We start from the raw sequence: 17940 nt of genomic DNA, 5'->3' as shown, positions 1-17940 counted from the left end.
AAGAGTTCTTTTTTGTTTGCTTATGTATATTGTTTCACAGTTAATATTTATTTTACACAAGGCAATACATGCCCATATTAAACAATGTCGAATAGTACCAAAAGGCATATAATAAAATACAGCAGTTCTCTGGTGTGTGTACCCCTCTCCAGAGGCAACCGCTTTCTTCTGGTGTTTACTTCCATATTTATAAATAATATGCTTAGACTGCTTTTTCATGATTCATCTGTTTTAAACTTTATCTATTGAGACTTCTCATCTTGGTAGATGAGGCATTTGTCTCTGCTCTCCCCTCCCCCACACTTCCTATGTGGCTTCTGAAAGGAGAGCAGAGCCCTGTGCAACATCTGCCAGATGTGAAAGAACCATTTACTGTGAGATAGCAGAAGAGTTATGAGAATCAGGAAACCATCCTGTGATTTCTCACACAGTTAGCACAATGGTAATTTCTGGATGTTGTGTTTCATTAGCAGCCTCTGAATGGAGATGGTTTAAATTTGAGCGGGCAGGATTTAGATGTTTTATTTTTATATCTGTCTCTAACACTCTCAGAGCCATGTGGTTTCTTGGGTTTGTAACAAGCTGTTTTCTGTTGCCCAGGCCCTGGGCTCCTCGTTAGCCCCAGTCCACGTTCCTCTTGGAGGCTTGGCTCCCTTACGAGGCCTTGTGGATGCCCCGCCCTCTGCTCTTCGCGGATCTCAAAGTGTGAGCCTGGGGAGCTCAGTGGAGTCTGGTCAGCTTGGGGAACCCACACTGGTAAATGCTTTTTCTTGCATTCAGTGTATTTAGTTTACTGTGAGGCCTCTGTGTACCATGCTAGGAACTATGGCCCATAAATAGAAAGAGGGGGCATAGGTTGAGTCCTGAAAGCTCATAATCTACTTGGGAAGGTGAGTCACACCTCTGTGATGCTGAAGGTGGAATCTGGGCAGTGGAGGTTAGACCCATGCCATAGAGACAGCAATGCTGCTTTCCCAGTCTGTGCAGGCAGGGCAGTAGGAGTTGGGGAAAGGAGGAATCAGTGTGAGCTGGAGTTACCAGGGTCAGCTTTGTGGATGAGGTGGACTTGCTCTAAACAGAAAGAGAGTGGGGAAAGTACTCTAAAGGTCTTTTTAGCGAGTCCCTTGACTTTCTTTCTCTATTTTTGAGCCTTCACAAGGTCTCAAGACTTCTGCTCATGCAAAGTGTCTCTTGGGCTCCATCCATGAGGACCAGAATGCTCTCAGCCTCCTGGCTTTAGGAGAGGAGACCAACAAGGAGGATGAGGTAGAGAGTGACAACCAGGTAATGCTGAATCCTTTTCCTGGCCTAGAAACCCTCTGTGCTGTATATATTTTTTTGAAAAAATTTTATTGTGGTAAAATATATATAACATGAAGGTTACCATTTTAACCAATTTTAAGGATACAGTTCAGTGGCATTAATTACTTTTACAGTGTTGTACAATCATCACCACTATCCATTTCCAGAACTTGTTCATAATCCCAAACAAACACTCTGTGCCCACTAAACAATAACTCCCCCTTCTCTCCTCTCCCCAGCCCCTGGTAACCACTGATCCACTTTCTTTCTATGAATTTGTCTAGTCTAGATATTTCAAGTAAGGATAATTATACAATATGTGTCCCTTAATGTATGGTTTCTTTTGTGTGGCGTAATGTTTTCAAGGTTCATCCACGTTGTAGCATATATTAAAACTTCATTCCTTTTTATGACTGAACAATATTTTATTGTATGAATATACCACATTTTGTTTATATATCCATTCATCTGTTGATGGACACTTGGGTTATTTTCACCTTTTGTCTAACCTCTGTGTTACTTTGAAAATAAGTAAAAATGGTTTTCCAGTCCACAGCTTCATTTCTTGCCCAGTCTGTATACCTTCCAGGCCAGACTGAGAAAGCATAATCAACAAAGAGCCTCCTGGCCCTCACCCTCGGCTGTCCAGTTTCCTTTGACTTGCCACTCATAATCATTTTTGTTTTCAGAGTGTCTGCAGCTCAAGTGAGCTTCTTAAAAACCTGCACTTGGACATTGGGGCCTTGGAGGGTGACCGTGAGTATGAGGTAAGAGCCCAAAGCCCCTGCAGGCAGACGTCTCAGCCTGCTGTGTCCCTCTTCGATCCTTTAGCCTTTCTTCCTGTGGGATACATATTTGGAAGGAGAACCATTTTGCCCTGTCTTGTTCAGATGGGATTTCTGGGGCTTGGAGAAGCATAAGAGTGGAAAGAAATCTGTCTATTTACTCATTTATCAAATAAGCACCAATTATTGCATGTTTCTACAAGATGAGGCACTTTGCTAGGTGCTGTAGGTCATATAAGCCTACATTAAATGTGATTCCTGCCTTTTAAGAGCTTATAGTCTCAAAAAAGAGAGACTTAAATAACTGGAACACAGAGTAGAATGCAATGAGGCCATAAGGAAGGTAAAACAGAGTACCACGGGAGGGCAGAGTTAGGGACCTCTTGTCCATTAAGATCAACTAAGAAAGGCTTCATTGAGAAAATGACATCTGAGGTGAGTCAGGAAGAAGGGTGGGCAAGACTAGACAAGCAGAGGTGAATGGTGAGAGAGAAGTCCAATGGGTGCTGCAGAGGCAGAGGCAGAGATGTGGGGCAAGTTTGGGGAAGATGAGGTGTCTGCTTTGACTGGAGTTCAGAATGTATGTGGGAGAGAAGTGACAGATAACACTGTGGAGGTAGATTGGGCTGGATCGTGGAGGACCAAGTGCCAGCTAAGAAGTTTGGATTGGATTACACAGGCATTGGGAGTCATCAGAGGTTTTGAACTGAGGTGTAACATCATCTGGATTCTTAACATTTGTCGAATGCTGCTTGCGTAGCACGCCATTGTGCTAGGCACCATGGGAGATACAGGGATCGGTAAGATATGGGTCTGGGCTGGCCTCAAGGAGTTTGCCGTTGAAAAGAGAAAAAGGACACTAGGTACTTGGCATTTTGTAGGTGTTCAGTAGATGTTGAGTAAATGAATATTTAGGAAATTATAAAGTAGGGCAGCATGCATAAAGAACTATAGCACAGGTATACTGTTTGGAGGAGTTCTGAGGGAGAAGAAATTACTTCCCTAGAGATCAGGGAGACTTAGTGGAAGAGATGACATTTGACCAGGGTCTTCAAGAATGGGTAAGTTTTGGATGTGGGGAAAGATGTAAGAGATATTTTAGACAAGTGAACAGCTTGAGCAAAGGCACGAAGCCTGGGAAATGAAGAATACAATTGGGAATAGATTCTGGAATTACCCACCTCTGTTCCCAGTAGTCCTGTTGCTTCTGATCTCTTCCTCCGTGATCTGTCTTTCACTGTCACCGAAATATTCTTCATAAAAAAACAAACAGAACCCAAAACTCATCATGTTGTTGTAAAACCTAAAAATTCTAATGCATCTTTGTACTTGAAAAGGAACATTTCCTACTATATGTACTTTGGTGTTCAGTTTATTCATTTTTAACAATTAACATTTCTCGAAATATTCCCAGAATATTCGCACAACTCATAAATCATGAGGTCAACAACTCAGATTTTCTACAACATTTAAATATTGATAGCAAGCTTAATTAAGCTTCACAATCTAATATACCAAATTCTTTTAAATATTTTAAACACTTTAAAATAAAATAGATCACTCGCATTTTATTAGAATGATCAAAAAACTGAGCAGTAAAACAATAGTGCTCATATCATGGATTTAAATTTGTTTCCTTATTATCTCTTATTATTATGTCATTATAATCTCTTATCATGTTCCTGTTATCTCTGACTCTTTTTTCTTGGTCTTCAGCTCCCCTGGTGAGCCAGATTTAACATCTCAGGCTGGCTGAGGTTGTAGATGTGGGCTGACAGGCCCCAAGTTGTATGCTGGCCTTCCCAGATGACCCAACTCTAGCCATTGCAGGCTCCTTTTTATAGTTAGGCTTTCTCTATTACCTCAGAGACCGTCCATATTTTTGGCTCTGCATAATTGGATGTTTTGATTGTGATTTGAACACTGTCTTCCAGATGTGACACTTTTCCCCTAAGTGTCCCATCTTTATCATCAACTTTATCTGTGTCTACTTTGAAACTCTTTGGAGTGGGGCCTGGTCTGCTTGCATTAAATCTAAAACCTTTAATCTCTTTGCTTCTCTGAAATAATAGCTTTGTTTCTTCTTATCTACCATTAAGACCTTATGATACTGATAGAGCCTAGAAGGATGACCATGAATAAGAATGGGATGTCAGGAGGACTTACTTTTGGAGAAAGAGGATAGCTTTCACAAAACTGAGCAAATTGAGAGTAGAGATTCTATTCATGTCTATATGTCCAGGACCTGGCCCACTGCCCGGAACATAGGAAGGATGTGGATAAATTTTGCTGAGCAATCGAGAGAATGAATAGGTGAATGAGTGAACGAACTATGCTGAGACAGGGAGGCTATCCTGGCAGATTGCACTGTGCTTTTTTCTTCCCTTGGCTTTCCCATGTCCTGAGTAGAGTGGGTACTTTGTCCCTGATGTCAGCTGGTAGACTGAAGATCCCAAAGTAGATTGATCACGATGAATTTGATGAACTTGGACTTTGGGCTAGTTAATTTTTATTTAATAATGGGTTATAAATGTCAAGAAAAAAAGGGATTTTCGTCTTTGACATGTCCTGGATTTCTAAAGGGTTCCTTTCTGATGATTATATATTTTTTTTGGTGATTGGAAACTTTTAAACATATTTCTTATAACCTCTTATTATAAATAGGCAACCCAGTGTGATGGGGGAAAATGTCTGGAGTGGGAGATGTATTTAACACCTCCCACCCCTGTCTCTAGCATCTCAACAGATTTAGTTCTTTTTGCCACATGGAATATTGGATTCCTGTGTTCTAACCTCAGGCAGGAACTAGGGCTTTTCCTGGCAGGAAGGGTTCATGGTGGGGATGAATAAAGGGTTTCAGGACTTGACAAAGCTGCCTGTGCTTGGACCATGCTCTTTGAAAATGGCTTTTGTTCAGGTTTATAAACCTTGGATCCTCTGGGCTGCTCACCTCTTTCCACTCCTGGGCATCCTAGGTAGCCCTAGATGGAGAGCTCCTTCCATGGTTTGTTCTATCCTGTCTCACCGTCAACAGTCACTTTGCTCATGATTCCATGAGAGGGCAGTAGGATGGCAAGAATGCCTCTCTCTCCCCTTCCCCCTCCTCTCCTACCTTCAACTTAAATCCATTTCTAGTCTATTACAGAATCAAAAGGGATAGGTTTTTTGAAACAGACACTGAGAATGAGTGTGAATGAAAGAGGGAGGCTGAAGGATAGTGGAATAGACCTGTGGCCTTGTGGAGCTGGTATAAAGCCTATCAGCTGATCAAAGGAGAGGGAGGGAGCTGGGCTTAGAAATAACAGGATGATGTCAGCGTGACTGGAAAGTGCTAACAACACCCGGGAGCATGCAAAGAATTGAGACCAACTGGGTAGGAATGAAATGTAGAAAATAGACTGGACTGATGGTTGGCTTCGTAGAGGTCTCCCCAGAACAGGATCTAGGTGTGGACATCGTGTTCAGCATGCCCTCCCTCCTGAGCTGTGTAGATTATGGGAATGAGCCCTGGTTTTTGTGCTCTGGGCTGGAGGAAGGTAATTGCAGTATTGGGGGGCCTCATGGCTGTTAGGGGGTATGTTAAATATTTATGAAATGGTTTTCATAGGCACTCTACTGCATGCCTTCCTCATGCAGGTGGCAAGGTCTTTTTTGAAAAAGCAGCAGAAATTTGCCTTGAGATTGTTGTAGCCGCCAGCCCCCGAAAGACACACGGACCACCAGGAATTAGTGAGTCATAGGAATCACACTCTTTATTCAGCCAGCTGGGTCTGCCAGGGGTACGCAGACCCCAAATTAAGCAGCCCCGAAATGTAGAGGTATAGGGTTTTTAAGCCCTAAATCCCATTCCTCATTCTGTCTTAAACACAAAGGTCTATTTTTCTCCTATTCACTACCTGTCAACCCACAGGTCGGTTGTGCAAGCGGAGGTACAGAAGCAGAAAGCTTATTGTTAGAATGTTATGTTCCCATGGGTGATAGCCTATGTTCCCATGGGCGATAGCCAAGCAGTAATTTTCTAGCCAGCACAAGATACTCAAGGACCTGGGACTGTGACAGGAGGAGACAGGAGGAGTCTGAGCACAAAACTGTGCCGAGGGTGCAGTCCCCTGCCCTTGCCTGTGTATCCCATAGAGCACAGACGTAGGAGGCTACGCTGGAGCCTGGAGTGTGTATCCTGGGCAGGGCCTCAGGCCTTGGGCCCCGTGATGGGATGAGGAGCAGGGGCCCATTGAAAAGAGAGGGGCATATTGTCCAGCGGGTTTTGTAGACATTCATCTTTCATTCATCCATTTGTAGATAATCTACAACAAATGTCTAGTCTCCCTCAGCTGTACTTCCAGATATACTTCTGGCTGTCTTGTCATTTGCAGTTAGTTGACATGGATGCAGAGAATGCAAGCTCATTTGTTTTAATATTAACCATGTTTTAATATTTCAGTGTTTAGGTAGACAGAAGAGGATAAGCTCCATCATGGGAAAATAGTCTTTTGAAGAATTCAGGCTGGAGAATGGCTTAGACTGAGCCTAGCATTATTGTAGTCTGGCTGTATTCTCTCATGTATAAGATTGGGAATCTCTGCCTATATCTGGTGTCCGCTCAGTTTTGATAGGTTACTTGTATTTCCATCATCTTGAATATGAATAGTTAACATTTGTTTAGCTATTTTCCATTTAATAAGCACTATAACAAATATAGTCTAATCCCTGTATAACCCGGTAAAATGAATGTTACAGCTCTATTTTGTAGAGTAGGAACTCTTACCAATATCTTCATGACACACTTTCTCTTATTTATTTACCTATGTAGTAGCAGTGTTAATTTCCAGACCTCTCGTCCTGTTTCCCTTCCTTCAGAGTGGCCTATGAGTTCAGTTTATTCAAAATGAAGCTGTCTTATCCACAGTTTAGCAAATGTCTGTGTAGTCTTTAAAGTTCATTGTTTAAAATTCCATCAGCAGTATTTACTGAGCACCTGTTATATGCCAAGCACTGAGGATAATAGGGAGCTGATCTGGTGAGGGGAAACAGACAAGGAAATCAGCAATTACAATACAATAGTTGTTAGGAAAGAGGTTGCAGAAGGCTTATCTCAGAACAGGACAGGACAGCTACCCAGGGAGGAAGGAGGGCTTCCTGGAAAAATGTGATGCTATGAGGACTAGTGGGAGTTTGTCAGGGTAGAGAGCATGTGTGTGTGTGTACATGTGTGTGTGTGTTAAGAATGTATATGGCAAAATAGTGAAATAGCATGATTATTCACAGGCAGGAGGAATGGATATATCCAGGGTGTGGCTAGAGATGACTCATGAGAAGCAGGTAAGGGCTGGGCCATGCGAGGAGATGTGAACTTTATCCTGAAGGCCATGGGTACTGTTTGTGGTCTGTCTGTACCTCTTCTGTCTCCTAATCCAAGGTCTGCTGCCTTTAATTAAGCATGAGATGAGCATGGCCAGGTAAATTGGCCCTGCTTTTAGTAAGCGAGGGAGTGTGGCTAGCCAGACACCCCTCACTCACCCTGAGAAACTCCCACCTCTTTGGAGTCCTTGGAGCCCCACATACCAGTTATTGAGCTCCTGTTGAGTGCTGGCCACTGTTGGGGATACTGAGATGAGGTGGCTTGCCTCACCCTAAAGATGCTTGTCTTGAAGAGGAGTTCATCTTGCGCCTTTCTCTTAACCCAGTGATCATGGCAGATTTCTTTCATACTACAGGTAAGGGATGTTGGGAGGATGGGCAGCATTGGAAGCTGCCCTGCCTTCATGTTTTTCTTCTTGGGATAGGCTTACAGGCTGGTGACCATGTCACACTGTGTCCAGTGCCCTTTGCTTAGGGCAGTAAAGGCTCGTAACTAGGGCCACCTGGGACATTTTACTTTTCTCCATATTCACCTGAATTCCTTGAGGGCAAGATATATGTCTTGTTCGTATTTTGGTTCCCAAGACGGTGTTTGGCACATAGAAGGTGCTTAGTGAATGAACATGTTGGTCTTATCATCTAACATTAGTTAACATTTAGAGAACACTTATGGTATGCATGTCACAGTTCTCAGTTCTTTAATTCAGGGGTCCCCAATGCCCAGGCTGTGGACTGGTACCGGTCCATGGCCTCTTAGGAACCAGGCCGCACTGCTGGAGGTGAGTAGCAGGCAAGGGAGCAAAGCTTCATCTGTATTTGCAGTCACTCCCCAGTGCTCGCATTACTGCCTCAGCTCCACCTCAGATCATCTGGCATTAGATTCTCATAGGAGCACTGGTCCCTGGCGCCAAAAAGGTGGGGACCGCTGCTTCAACTCAATGAGTGTTAACTCATGTAATCTTTCCAGTAACTCTATGAGATAGGCTTTACTTATTCCCGTATTTTAGAGGAAGAAACTGAGGCACAGAGAAGTTAAATATTATTCGCCTAAGGTCACTATAAGCTGGAACCAAGATTTGAACCTAGGTAGTCTGTCTCTGAAGCTGAGCTCTGAACTGCTTTGCTTTCCTGCCTCTCTCTAATGGTCCTGGGAAAGTTTGAGTTGGCTTGTCAGTAGGCTGCCAGACATGCAGGCAGGTGGTCATGTCTTTGGGTTCAACAGATCCTTTAACCGATAGCATCAATGAATGCTATGTTAAGGCTGCTCCTTGGACCTTTGGACTCTGGTCATCATGCTCCTCGTTTGAGTTTCCAGGGTAGGGAATCAGGAAGTCTCAAAAATCCTTGCTCAGAAGTTGTTCACACTGGCAGCCCAAGTGTTAGCACAGATATCTTCTGGGAGGAAGGTTTCTCTGCCTGAGCCCAGGAGAGATCGCTGGCTACATTTCCAAGGGCGGGTGCAGAGTCTTTCTTTTTTTTTCTATTTTGGCCAGCTCCAAAGGTTTTTCCTCGTCTTTAAAGTGTGGTTTGTGTGTGTGAGAGAAGCAGGTGTGGCAGCTGTGGAGATGTGTACCCTATATCTCCTTTCAAGAGACCCTGGTGAGGGGACCTTAGTGGATTGGCAGCCTCCAGCTGCTACACCTTTGTTTCACCCTGGCTCATGCCAAAGCCATACTTATTGATGGAGCACAGCAGGCCCTAGAGCAGGGCCATTTTTGCCTGATGCAGGACCCCCGCCGGGCTGGCCAAGACATTTCTCAGAACTGTGCTGTGGCCTGAGGCTCTTCTTACTCAAGCCCCCTCCTACCCTCTCTCCTGTCTGCAGGTCTCAGACCTATGTTCTAAAGCAATGTTCTAAAGCAGGAGTTCCCAACCCCTGGGCTGAGGACCAGTACCGTTCCAGCCTCTGTTAAGAACTGAGCCGCACAGCAGGAGGTGAGCGGCAGTCCTTCATCTATTTGCAGCCGCTTCCCAGTGCTAGCCTCATGGCCTCAGCTCCACCTCAGATCATCAGGCATTAGATTCTCTAGGAGCACTGGTCCCTGGTGCCAAAAAGGTTGGGGACCGCTGTTCTAAAGGCTCTCATATCTTCTTTATCTTTCATAGACATTTCCCCTCATAAATTGTTTATACACCTAATCCCATCTTGGCATCTACTTCTCAGAGGACGCAGTTGATGTCCTCTGATGGAGGACCTGTCACTAGGGTTGCTTGTACAGGAGAGACTTCAGGGAGAGAGCATCATGCATTGCTATTGAGGAAGGGCACCCTCCTGATATTTTTTCCCTGCTGCCTTTTAAAAATGAAAAATAGAAATTCTAGACTTTGGTACTTTAACGTGATTCTCCATTAGCATCATTGTAAATAAATGTTGACTTCTGAGTTTGCAATCTTCTGATTTGGCAGTTGGGGCCGGGATGAGACAGATTTACCCCTCGAGGAAGTGGGAGGTGGTGATGGAGTTACACAGTCCAATGCGGTGGTTTCCAAGCCCATCAGTGGACTGGGGTCAGGTGTGGCATATCCAAATCTCCATCGAGTTCAAACTCAGTAGGCCTGGGGTGGGCCCTGGGAATCTGTGTTTTAAAAGGCTTTTGGGGTATTTGATTGATACCATTAGTGTCAGAACTAGAGTACTGGCCTATAGGAATCAAGGAATGGCTGCTCTGGCTTGTAGCAAGTCTCTAACTTCTTTTAATTAATTTCTGACATCTTCCTTCCTGACATGGTCTGCTGCTCTGCAGGAGTCTCCAAGAACAAGCAAGCCAGAAGAGAAGAAGGATGTCTCTCTTGATGCAGATGCTGCCCGTCCCCCTACTCCAGGCAAGCTCTTCAGCCAAGGTGCAGACAGCAGCCTGAGCAGTGCCAATGGCAAAGGGCTACAGGGAAGAGGGGAAAGTGCTTGGCTCCCAGGAAAAGAAAAGAATGACAAGAATGATTCTGTGAGGTCCAGGAGTCTGGCGGACTCTGGAGGCGATGAGCCTGCTAAAGCCAATAAAAAAGATTCACCAGAAGACCCAGTGGCTGCAGGAGAGGAGGATTCCAGGAAGGAAGAGGAAGCAAAGAAGCCAAAGAAGGAGGCTTCTGTTCTGAAAGAGAGTGGATCAGAAGCCAATGAAGTAAGTCACTTTGTCCCACATGGAGTTGCTGGCTGCAACCCTCTTCCGCTCTCTTTGAGCCCTGTGGAGGTTCCTGTCCCCAGATCTTTGTTACTGAGGCAGGAGCTTCATTTGTAGGCCTGTAGTGGGCTGTCAACATCAGCAGAACCTTTAATTGTGACCGATATGCCCAGCCACAGGAGGCAAAATCCTGAATGAAACTCCAAACTTGTTGGCTCTAGTAATTCAGAGCAGGAATTTGCTTTTCCATTGGCACCCTCCTGGGATATTCATGTTCTTCTCTTCTACTTATTTCCTCTTCCATTTCCTGCTTCCCCTTCTACTTCTTGACATCAGTTTGGAGTTAGTCATGGTTACAGCAATCTGAGTTCCTATAGACAGAGGAGAACATGGAGCGGGGCGGGAGAACATGGAGAGTTCCTGCCCCAGCACCTGTCAGTTAGGTTACAAGAAGGCTCTTCATTGATTTCTGTGGCTCCTTCTGAACCAACTCAAGATACAGAAGTCTTGCTATGGCAAGACCTAGCCAGTGACCCAAATGGACAGAAGTAGGACCCAGCAGGGAGTGCCTTTGGCATTTTCAATTGTCCAACCCTTAGTCCTGCTCCTCCTCTAGGTAGATGGTGAGGAAATTAATTTAAAGAGCTTTTAACTACTTCCTGGAAAAGATACTCTCATTGTGCTTTTTTTTTTTTTTTTTAAAGGATAGCATCAAACTTCCCTACCGCCAACTTTTAACCCTCTCCACTCCACTCCACTCCACTCGCCTCTCCTTACACATGTAAATCCCTGTACTGAGCTGGGCTGCCCAGCCTGACTGGACTGAAGGCTGGTGCATGCTTTCCAGAAGAGATAGATTTTCGTTTGGGTTTAGCAAACGAAATGTATTGGCATTATGGCCTGAATGGAATTCCCTGAAGTGATCACGCCCCTCTGTGCTCTGCTCTGGCTGACTTTTCTGTGGGTCTGTTTCCCCAGGAGTCGGAGATTAGCGAACATGTGAAGGAACTACAGTTCTCAGACTCCGCTGCTTCTGACCCCAAGTCCCTCCTTGGCCTGGTGAGTCTGAGATGAGGGACAGCAGAGTGGTGGACTTGTGGGTCCCTGTGCTTAAGTAGTTTGCCTAAAATCACACATCTTGTAAATGGGGAAGTTGGGATTCAAACTTAGGTCATGTCTAACTGCAGTTTCTCAGCCAATTAATTAAGGACAACATTACCTATTTTATTAGCTTGTTATAGGAAAAGTGGGTAAAGGATGTAAAACGTTAGCATATAAACATTAAATCAGTGTTGCTGTTATTACTGTTACTGCTGTGTGAATTACCTGTGAGGTTACGTGAGATTATTGCCTCTGGGCACTTGCAGGAACAATACATGAATCTAAGAGTTTAGAGACTGGTTGTGTATGCATGTGTGTATGGGATCACTGAGCTATGGTAAGGACCAGTCTTCAGGCTCTGGCTAGGAACAATGCTGTGGTTTCACTTCTAGAGTTAAGAGTTTGACCTGGAATGCTAACATCCATTGTTTCTTTGTCCCAGACCTTCCACCAGGTCTGCTGTATCCCGGCTTCATTTGCCAGGTCTGTATCTAAGGGGAGTAGTTTGGGGTGCTTTTTGGCAGAGCATTACCTCTAGAAATCATGCTCCATCTGTTTGGAAGAGGCAGATCAAAGGGAAGGGATTAGTGGGAGAGAGTCAGGGATGAACAGTAATGATATGAGGGAGTGCAGAGGAATTAGGAGGCTGTGTGCTCTAGCCCCTCACTGAGCCATGGGCTGAGGAGGCAGATGGCAGCTGCATTAAATGGAGTAGAACTCAAACTGAAAGGAAAATGTCACCAAAAAAGAAAATTTATAAGCTGGGGATGGAAGGCAAAAACCATCATGAAGAATAGCTATGTCTCAGAATTCTTGGAAGCAAGGGCTCTGGCCCTTCTGAAGGAGTCACTGTGTGGAGAAATGTTCCCATTTGTATTTTTCTTTTCTATGTGAGTGGGCGGAGGAAGCCATGGACAGCAGGACCAGACCTTGGCTGGGCTCCTTCCATTTTTCAGGGCTGATGACAGAACTATCTCTAGTAGCATGCTGTCAGGTAGCAATCCTTCACTTAGCCCAGCGGCGATCTTAGGCATGGAGGGGGTGAGAGCATGGTTCTGTGGCAGCCAAAGGGTAGCGGGGAGCTGGCATTTGTGTGGGCACTTGCTGCCCATCCCAAAGAGAAGCCTGTGGAGAAAGTGCTGCTGATTAATCCCCATTGTCCAGAGGGGCACCTTTATGGACAGGGGGAAAGAACAAGCTGGAAGGAGCCTACCAAGCCTAATTTCTAAGCTGCCCACAGGTATTCTGGCACTTTGGAGAGACAGCTGGAAAGTGACATGCTTTGCAGCATGTGACATGCAAAGAGCTTGGGCTTTGGAGTCTGCTCAGGGCACATCTGCCTGCAACCCCATTGTTTATCAGCTGTGTGACCTTGGGCAAATGACACATGCTCTCAGACCTTCCTCAACTGGAAGATGATGCTAAGGAGTATCAGTCTCACAAGGTTATTTTTCCTCCATAATTTTATTATGAAAAATTTCAAACATACAGAAAAATTAAAAGAATTTTACAGTGACTGTCCACATACTCACCACCTTGAGTCTACAGTGAACATTTTAACATATTTGTTTTATCTTTCCATCTAGCTATGGCATTATTTTGAAGATTAAAATAATTAGTACATGTCAAAATATTTAGCACAGTGCCCGGCACATAGTAGGTGCCTTTCTGGAAGGTTGATGGAGGAGAGGCCCTGATGGGTGCTTACTGTGATGGAGGCAGAGATGACCTCCTTGTCTCCATTGTCTCTAGGACTTCGGTTTTCGCAGCCGGATCTCTGAGCACCTACTGGATGTTGACGTGCTTTCCCCAGTCCTGGATGGAGCCCGCTGGGAGGTGAGTCTCACTGGGTGATCGGCTGGAGCTTCACTTTTTGGGATAACCCAGAGCTGAGCCCATCCCATCCCAGGGTACATTTCTGAGAGTTCCTTGCCTTCTAATTCACTAAGGCATGGCCCTGACTCTACCTGTGATGGGGCTTCTGACCGTTCCTGCTCTGTTGCTATGAATCAGGTATCCCCGCACCCACATTTATCTGTTTATCCATTCATTTAGCAACTGAGGATTGACCACGTGCTCATGTGAAAAGCACTGTATGATTGTGGATTTCAAGGCACTTCCCAGCTTGGCCCATTCAAACTTTGCAGCCTCATCCTCAGCCCACCTGGCAGGCACCAGCTGTGCCCAGCACTCACCATTCCCTGGGCACCATCACCTCCACTACTCTGCCTGCTGTGCTCCTTCTCCTTTTGTCCCAGCTCTTTTTTGGTCTTGGAGGCTCACCTCTGACAACACTTCAAAGCAGGATGAATCGTTCCCTCCCTTTGCCTCCCTTAGTACTTCCTCTGTTTTATGATTCTTTATCTCCCCTGCCCCATAAAAGCTCTGTGCAGGCATAGGTGACTTCTGACCCAAGGTTGACAGAGACACAAATCCTGGCCATAGGGAGCTGTTATGAGAAGAAACTGGAGTAAAGAATGTAAAATATTAGCATATAAATATTAAATAAACATAGCTATTATTACTGTTACTGCTGTGTGAATTGCCTGTGAGGTCATGTGAGATCATTGCCTCTGGGCTCTTGCAGGAACAATACATGAATCTAGGAGATTAGAGACTGGTTGTGTGTGCGTGCATGTGTGTATGGGATCACTGAGCTATGGCGAAGACCAGTGCTCAGGCAGGCTATGGCCAGGAAGGATGCTGTGGTTTTATTTTCAAAGGTGAGACAAGAAGATCATTTTTTCCTCCTCTGTGGGTTTGTTAAGAGAAGGGAGATTCTGGCAGATGGTCTCTGCAAATTTAAGGGAGCAGTCGAGCGAAACAAATTTGTTGGGTGAAACAAACAAGATGTTTAATGTGAGTCAAGACTGGGAGCCCTTAGTGAAATGAGTAGGAGACAGGGTAGAGCTGTGAGGCCGGTCGCATTTGAACCTGACACGTTCCTCAGCTCTGGCTGACAAGTCTCCTGGGCCAGGAAGTCTCTGCTGCACCTTGGTCACCCCCATTTGCAGCACTGGAGGGTTATAAAGGAACAGACTATTGCAGGTAGGATCAGTCAGGAAGGGCATGGAGCAGGTGAATTGTGAGTCACTTTTGGTAGTAGGTAAGCAAGGAAGTTACCTAGTTGGCTGGGCAGGGTATATTTCCATTTCTCTGGCTCCAAAAACTGACCGTTATTAGAATATTTGGGGGCTTTAAAAAAGACAGATTTCTAGGTTCTGCCTAAAACCTAATGAGGTCAGCAGCCTCTTTTTGAGTCATGCCACTTGATATAAAGCAGTAGCAGGGCCTGGTTTGGATTTGGTTCTCACGAGGCACCCTTTGCCAGCCCTGGCAGAGGAAACCTTAAGCGATATCTCATGACTAGCACATTAGGGCATGGAGCAGTGCTGGACACTCAGGTTGGCTGACCACACAGAGCATGGAGAGGCTGAGAAGGGAGGTGGAGCTGGAGGACTGAGCAGCAGCCTCTTTGTGGGGCAGACTGAACTGTAGGTGCAGTCTCCTTTGTCTTTCCTGTGGGCTCCTACCCATGTCCTATATTCTCTGGATCTCTTCCAAGGCCAAAGCCAGTGCAAAGGCTTAGAATTGAGCTCAACAAGTTTTTGTTCACTTAAAAAATTGTATGCAGTTTTATTGAGATATAATTGACGTATAATAAACTGGACATATTTAAAGTGTACCATTTGTTAAGTTTTACCATGTGTATACTTTTCAAACCATCACCACAGACAAAATAATGATTATGATCAATTATAAACATGATGAATTTTTAATAAATTACAAAAATGACTATAAAATTATTTCAATAGTATAAAAGGTCGAAGTCTTCTGCTTCCTACAGCATTACTCCCACAGGTGGAGACTATTAACAGTTTCTATTAACATTTTTCACATGCCTTTCCAGAAAATTTTCTGCGTACATCCTAGCATATATCTATTTTCTATTTATCTTTTCTCTTCCCAGAAAAATTCAGACTGTGTTACAAAAACTGCTTGGCAATATGGTCTTTAAATTTGAGGATCAAATTTAAATTTTACTTATTTCTAAGTTATTTCAGATCTACCTTACTCTTTTTATTGGTTCCAGAGCATTCTGCTTTATAAATGCATTGTGATTTATTTAAATGGTGACTGGACCATTGACAAAACGAAACCTCGAAGCTGAGTTAAGAACGGAGGAATGGTGTCTTAAGCAATGTTAGGCTAGAGGCTGAGAACATACTCGCTGTCTCTCCTTTCTGAAGAGTACTGACATAGATAATTTCCTTGTCTGGTTCTTTTGATTCCTTCCTGGGCAAAAAGGTCTAGGGATCAAATGAAACTACTCGAAGGACCTCTGTCTGGGCACTTTCCCAAGGTATCCCCTTTTCTCTAGCAGGGGTTTCCGGCAGAAATATAGGAGATGAATCAAGAAAGGAACAGACATTGTAGTTAGTTTTTTCTGACTGAGGGCTCAATACCCAAATTGTTATTACGACCACCTCACTTTGTTATCCATCAACTTTTAGTTTGTTAAATAGATTGGCCTATGTGATTTTTTTTTTCTTGAGAAGTGAGATAGGGAGCTATTTGTGGAACTTGGTGTGATTTGTAGGGAAGAGAAGTTTTGAGTTGAACACTGGAAGGGACTAGAGCTGAGGTGGGAGGAGGCTTTCAGGCCCCTGCTGTTGTCTGCGGGCTCTGCCCAGGCTGATGCCATTAGGAGTGGCAGCACTGGCAGGGAGCCCTTCTGCTGCGGGCACCAGGAGGTACTTACAGGCAGCATTTCTATTTTTAATGTAATTTGGGGGAGCTGGCTTTTAGTTCAGGCTCTGCCCTTCCTCACCCATCCAGATGGCAGAGTCGGCCACAGCTGCTGGGGCTCAGACTGCCAGTGGAGAGGTGTGGAGGGCTGTGGGCACAGGGCTGAAGGCACAGCAGTGTGCCAGCTAGGCCAGAACCCCACTGAGGAAGATAGAGTGAGTTGTCTCCTGCCCCACTGCTCCTGTTAACCCTTGTGTTCCAGAACAGACGGGGCTCCTGTCAGTGTGACAGAAGGAGTGCAGGTCCTAGAATGGGGACTGGCACTGGCAAGGAGTTTTTTTTTTGTTTGTTTTTGTTTTTGTTTTTGTCCTTAGGCTGGGAGAGCAGGAACAAGTGTGAGTAGAGGAGCTAACATTTGCGGCAGCCTTCTTTGGGCCAGGAGTCAGGGGTTATGTACATAATCTAATTTAATCCTCACCTAAAGCCTTGTGAGCTCTGGTTTACTATGCTATTGTCTAGCGGAGGAGACAGACTCCCCAGGCAGAAAATGCTAGAACAGATGATGGAGTTTAGGCTGACTTCACTACTATATCCTATGGCCCCACCCCTGCAGAAAATATTCGAACTTATCAAGAATAGTTCTCTTTTTCACCAAATTTGTCCAGATGCCCAAGCTATAAAATGAGATTTGTTCTTTGTTTTTGTTTTTTGTCTTTTGGATAGGTGGTACAATCTCTGACTGGAAAGGGGGCATCATAGTCCACTGATGGGTGCTGGGTGCTGGGGGGAGCTCAGAATGGAAAATAGGAACACTTTGTCTTTCTTCACATGCCCTGATGGTACCAGTTTCATCTGGAGTACAGCACTCTCTCGTTTCACCAAGTCTCCATCTCTCCAGGACCCTTCCTCTTTAATGTACTTGTCTGCTCACTTTATTTCAGCCTCCCTATAAATCATTGACACTGGAGATCTGGGGCCTCTGTAGATGTGGGGTGTTCATGAATTTTTCTGCTTTCTCCTTATAAATGGCAGTGAAGCCTTCCAACTGCAGGAGACAAGGATTTTTTTTTTTTTCTTTCCTGTGTGTTTTCCTTCAGCCTACAGCTTCTGGCTCTGCTTGTAGTGGCTATGGTGTCTGACTCACCCTCCCCAGACCAGCAAGGCCAGCCCTGGAGCAGCTGTGAACCTAGGGGCTTAGCCAGAGCCCCAGGAGGCTTTATTGTACAGTAAATGGGCTGCCTCTTCTGTATCCCGAGTGGTTTTCACCCACTCAAGAGCCACTTCTCAGTGCTTTCTCCGAGGCATGGGAGTCAGTTGGAGGATTGAGGGACCACATATAGGCCTCTCTAATATACACTTTCCACTGCTACTGCTTACAGGCCCAGAGATTGAGAAGAGAAGACAAGGATGACAGCCAGTCCAGCCAAGATGAGCTGCAGAGCATGCAGTCCAAAGGCTTGGGGAGGTACAGTATGTGGGAGGCTGCCCTCAGGGGCCTTTATGTGTGTGGGCTTGGGCAGAATTCC

The 17940-nt window shown here is 45.0% G+C and overlaps 1 protein-coding gene across 10 annotated transcripts in view; it reads left to right on the top strand.

The window, feature by feature from the left end:
- CEP164 (centrosomal protein 164) overlaps positions 1–17940 on the top strand; it is a 65381-nt gene that overhangs the window by 24937 nt on the left and 22504 nt on the right. For all 10 annotated transcript variants that reach the window (XR_003046591.1, XR_003046590.1, XM_006912770.3 and 7 more), the window contains 7 exons: positions 601–756; positions 1150–1284; positions 1992–2069; positions 10190–10564; positions 11543–11623; positions 13418–13501; positions 17794–17879. Coding sequence is in view for 8 of the 10 variants with exons in the window: in XM_006912770.3 (XP_006912832.1) it covers positions 601–756; positions 1150–1284; positions 1992–2069; positions 10190–10564; positions 11543–11623; positions 13418–13501; positions 17794–17879 (995 nt within the window). In the remaining 2 variants the exon portion in view is untranslated. The remainder of the gene's footprint in view (positions 1–600; positions 757–1149; positions 1285–1991; positions 2070–10189; positions 10565–11542; positions 11624–13417; positions 13502–17793; positions 17880–17940) is intronic.

Source organism: Pteropus alecto, unplaced genomic scaffold (genome assembly GCF_000325575.1).
Source record: "Pteropus alecto unplaced genomic scaffold, ASM32557v1 scaffold224, whole genome shotgun sequence".
Taxonomy (NCBI): Eukaryota; Metazoa; Chordata; class Mammalia; order Chiroptera; family Pteropodidae; genus Pteropus; species Pteropus alecto.
This window is presented reverse-complemented; position numbering and strand designations above follow the sequence as displayed.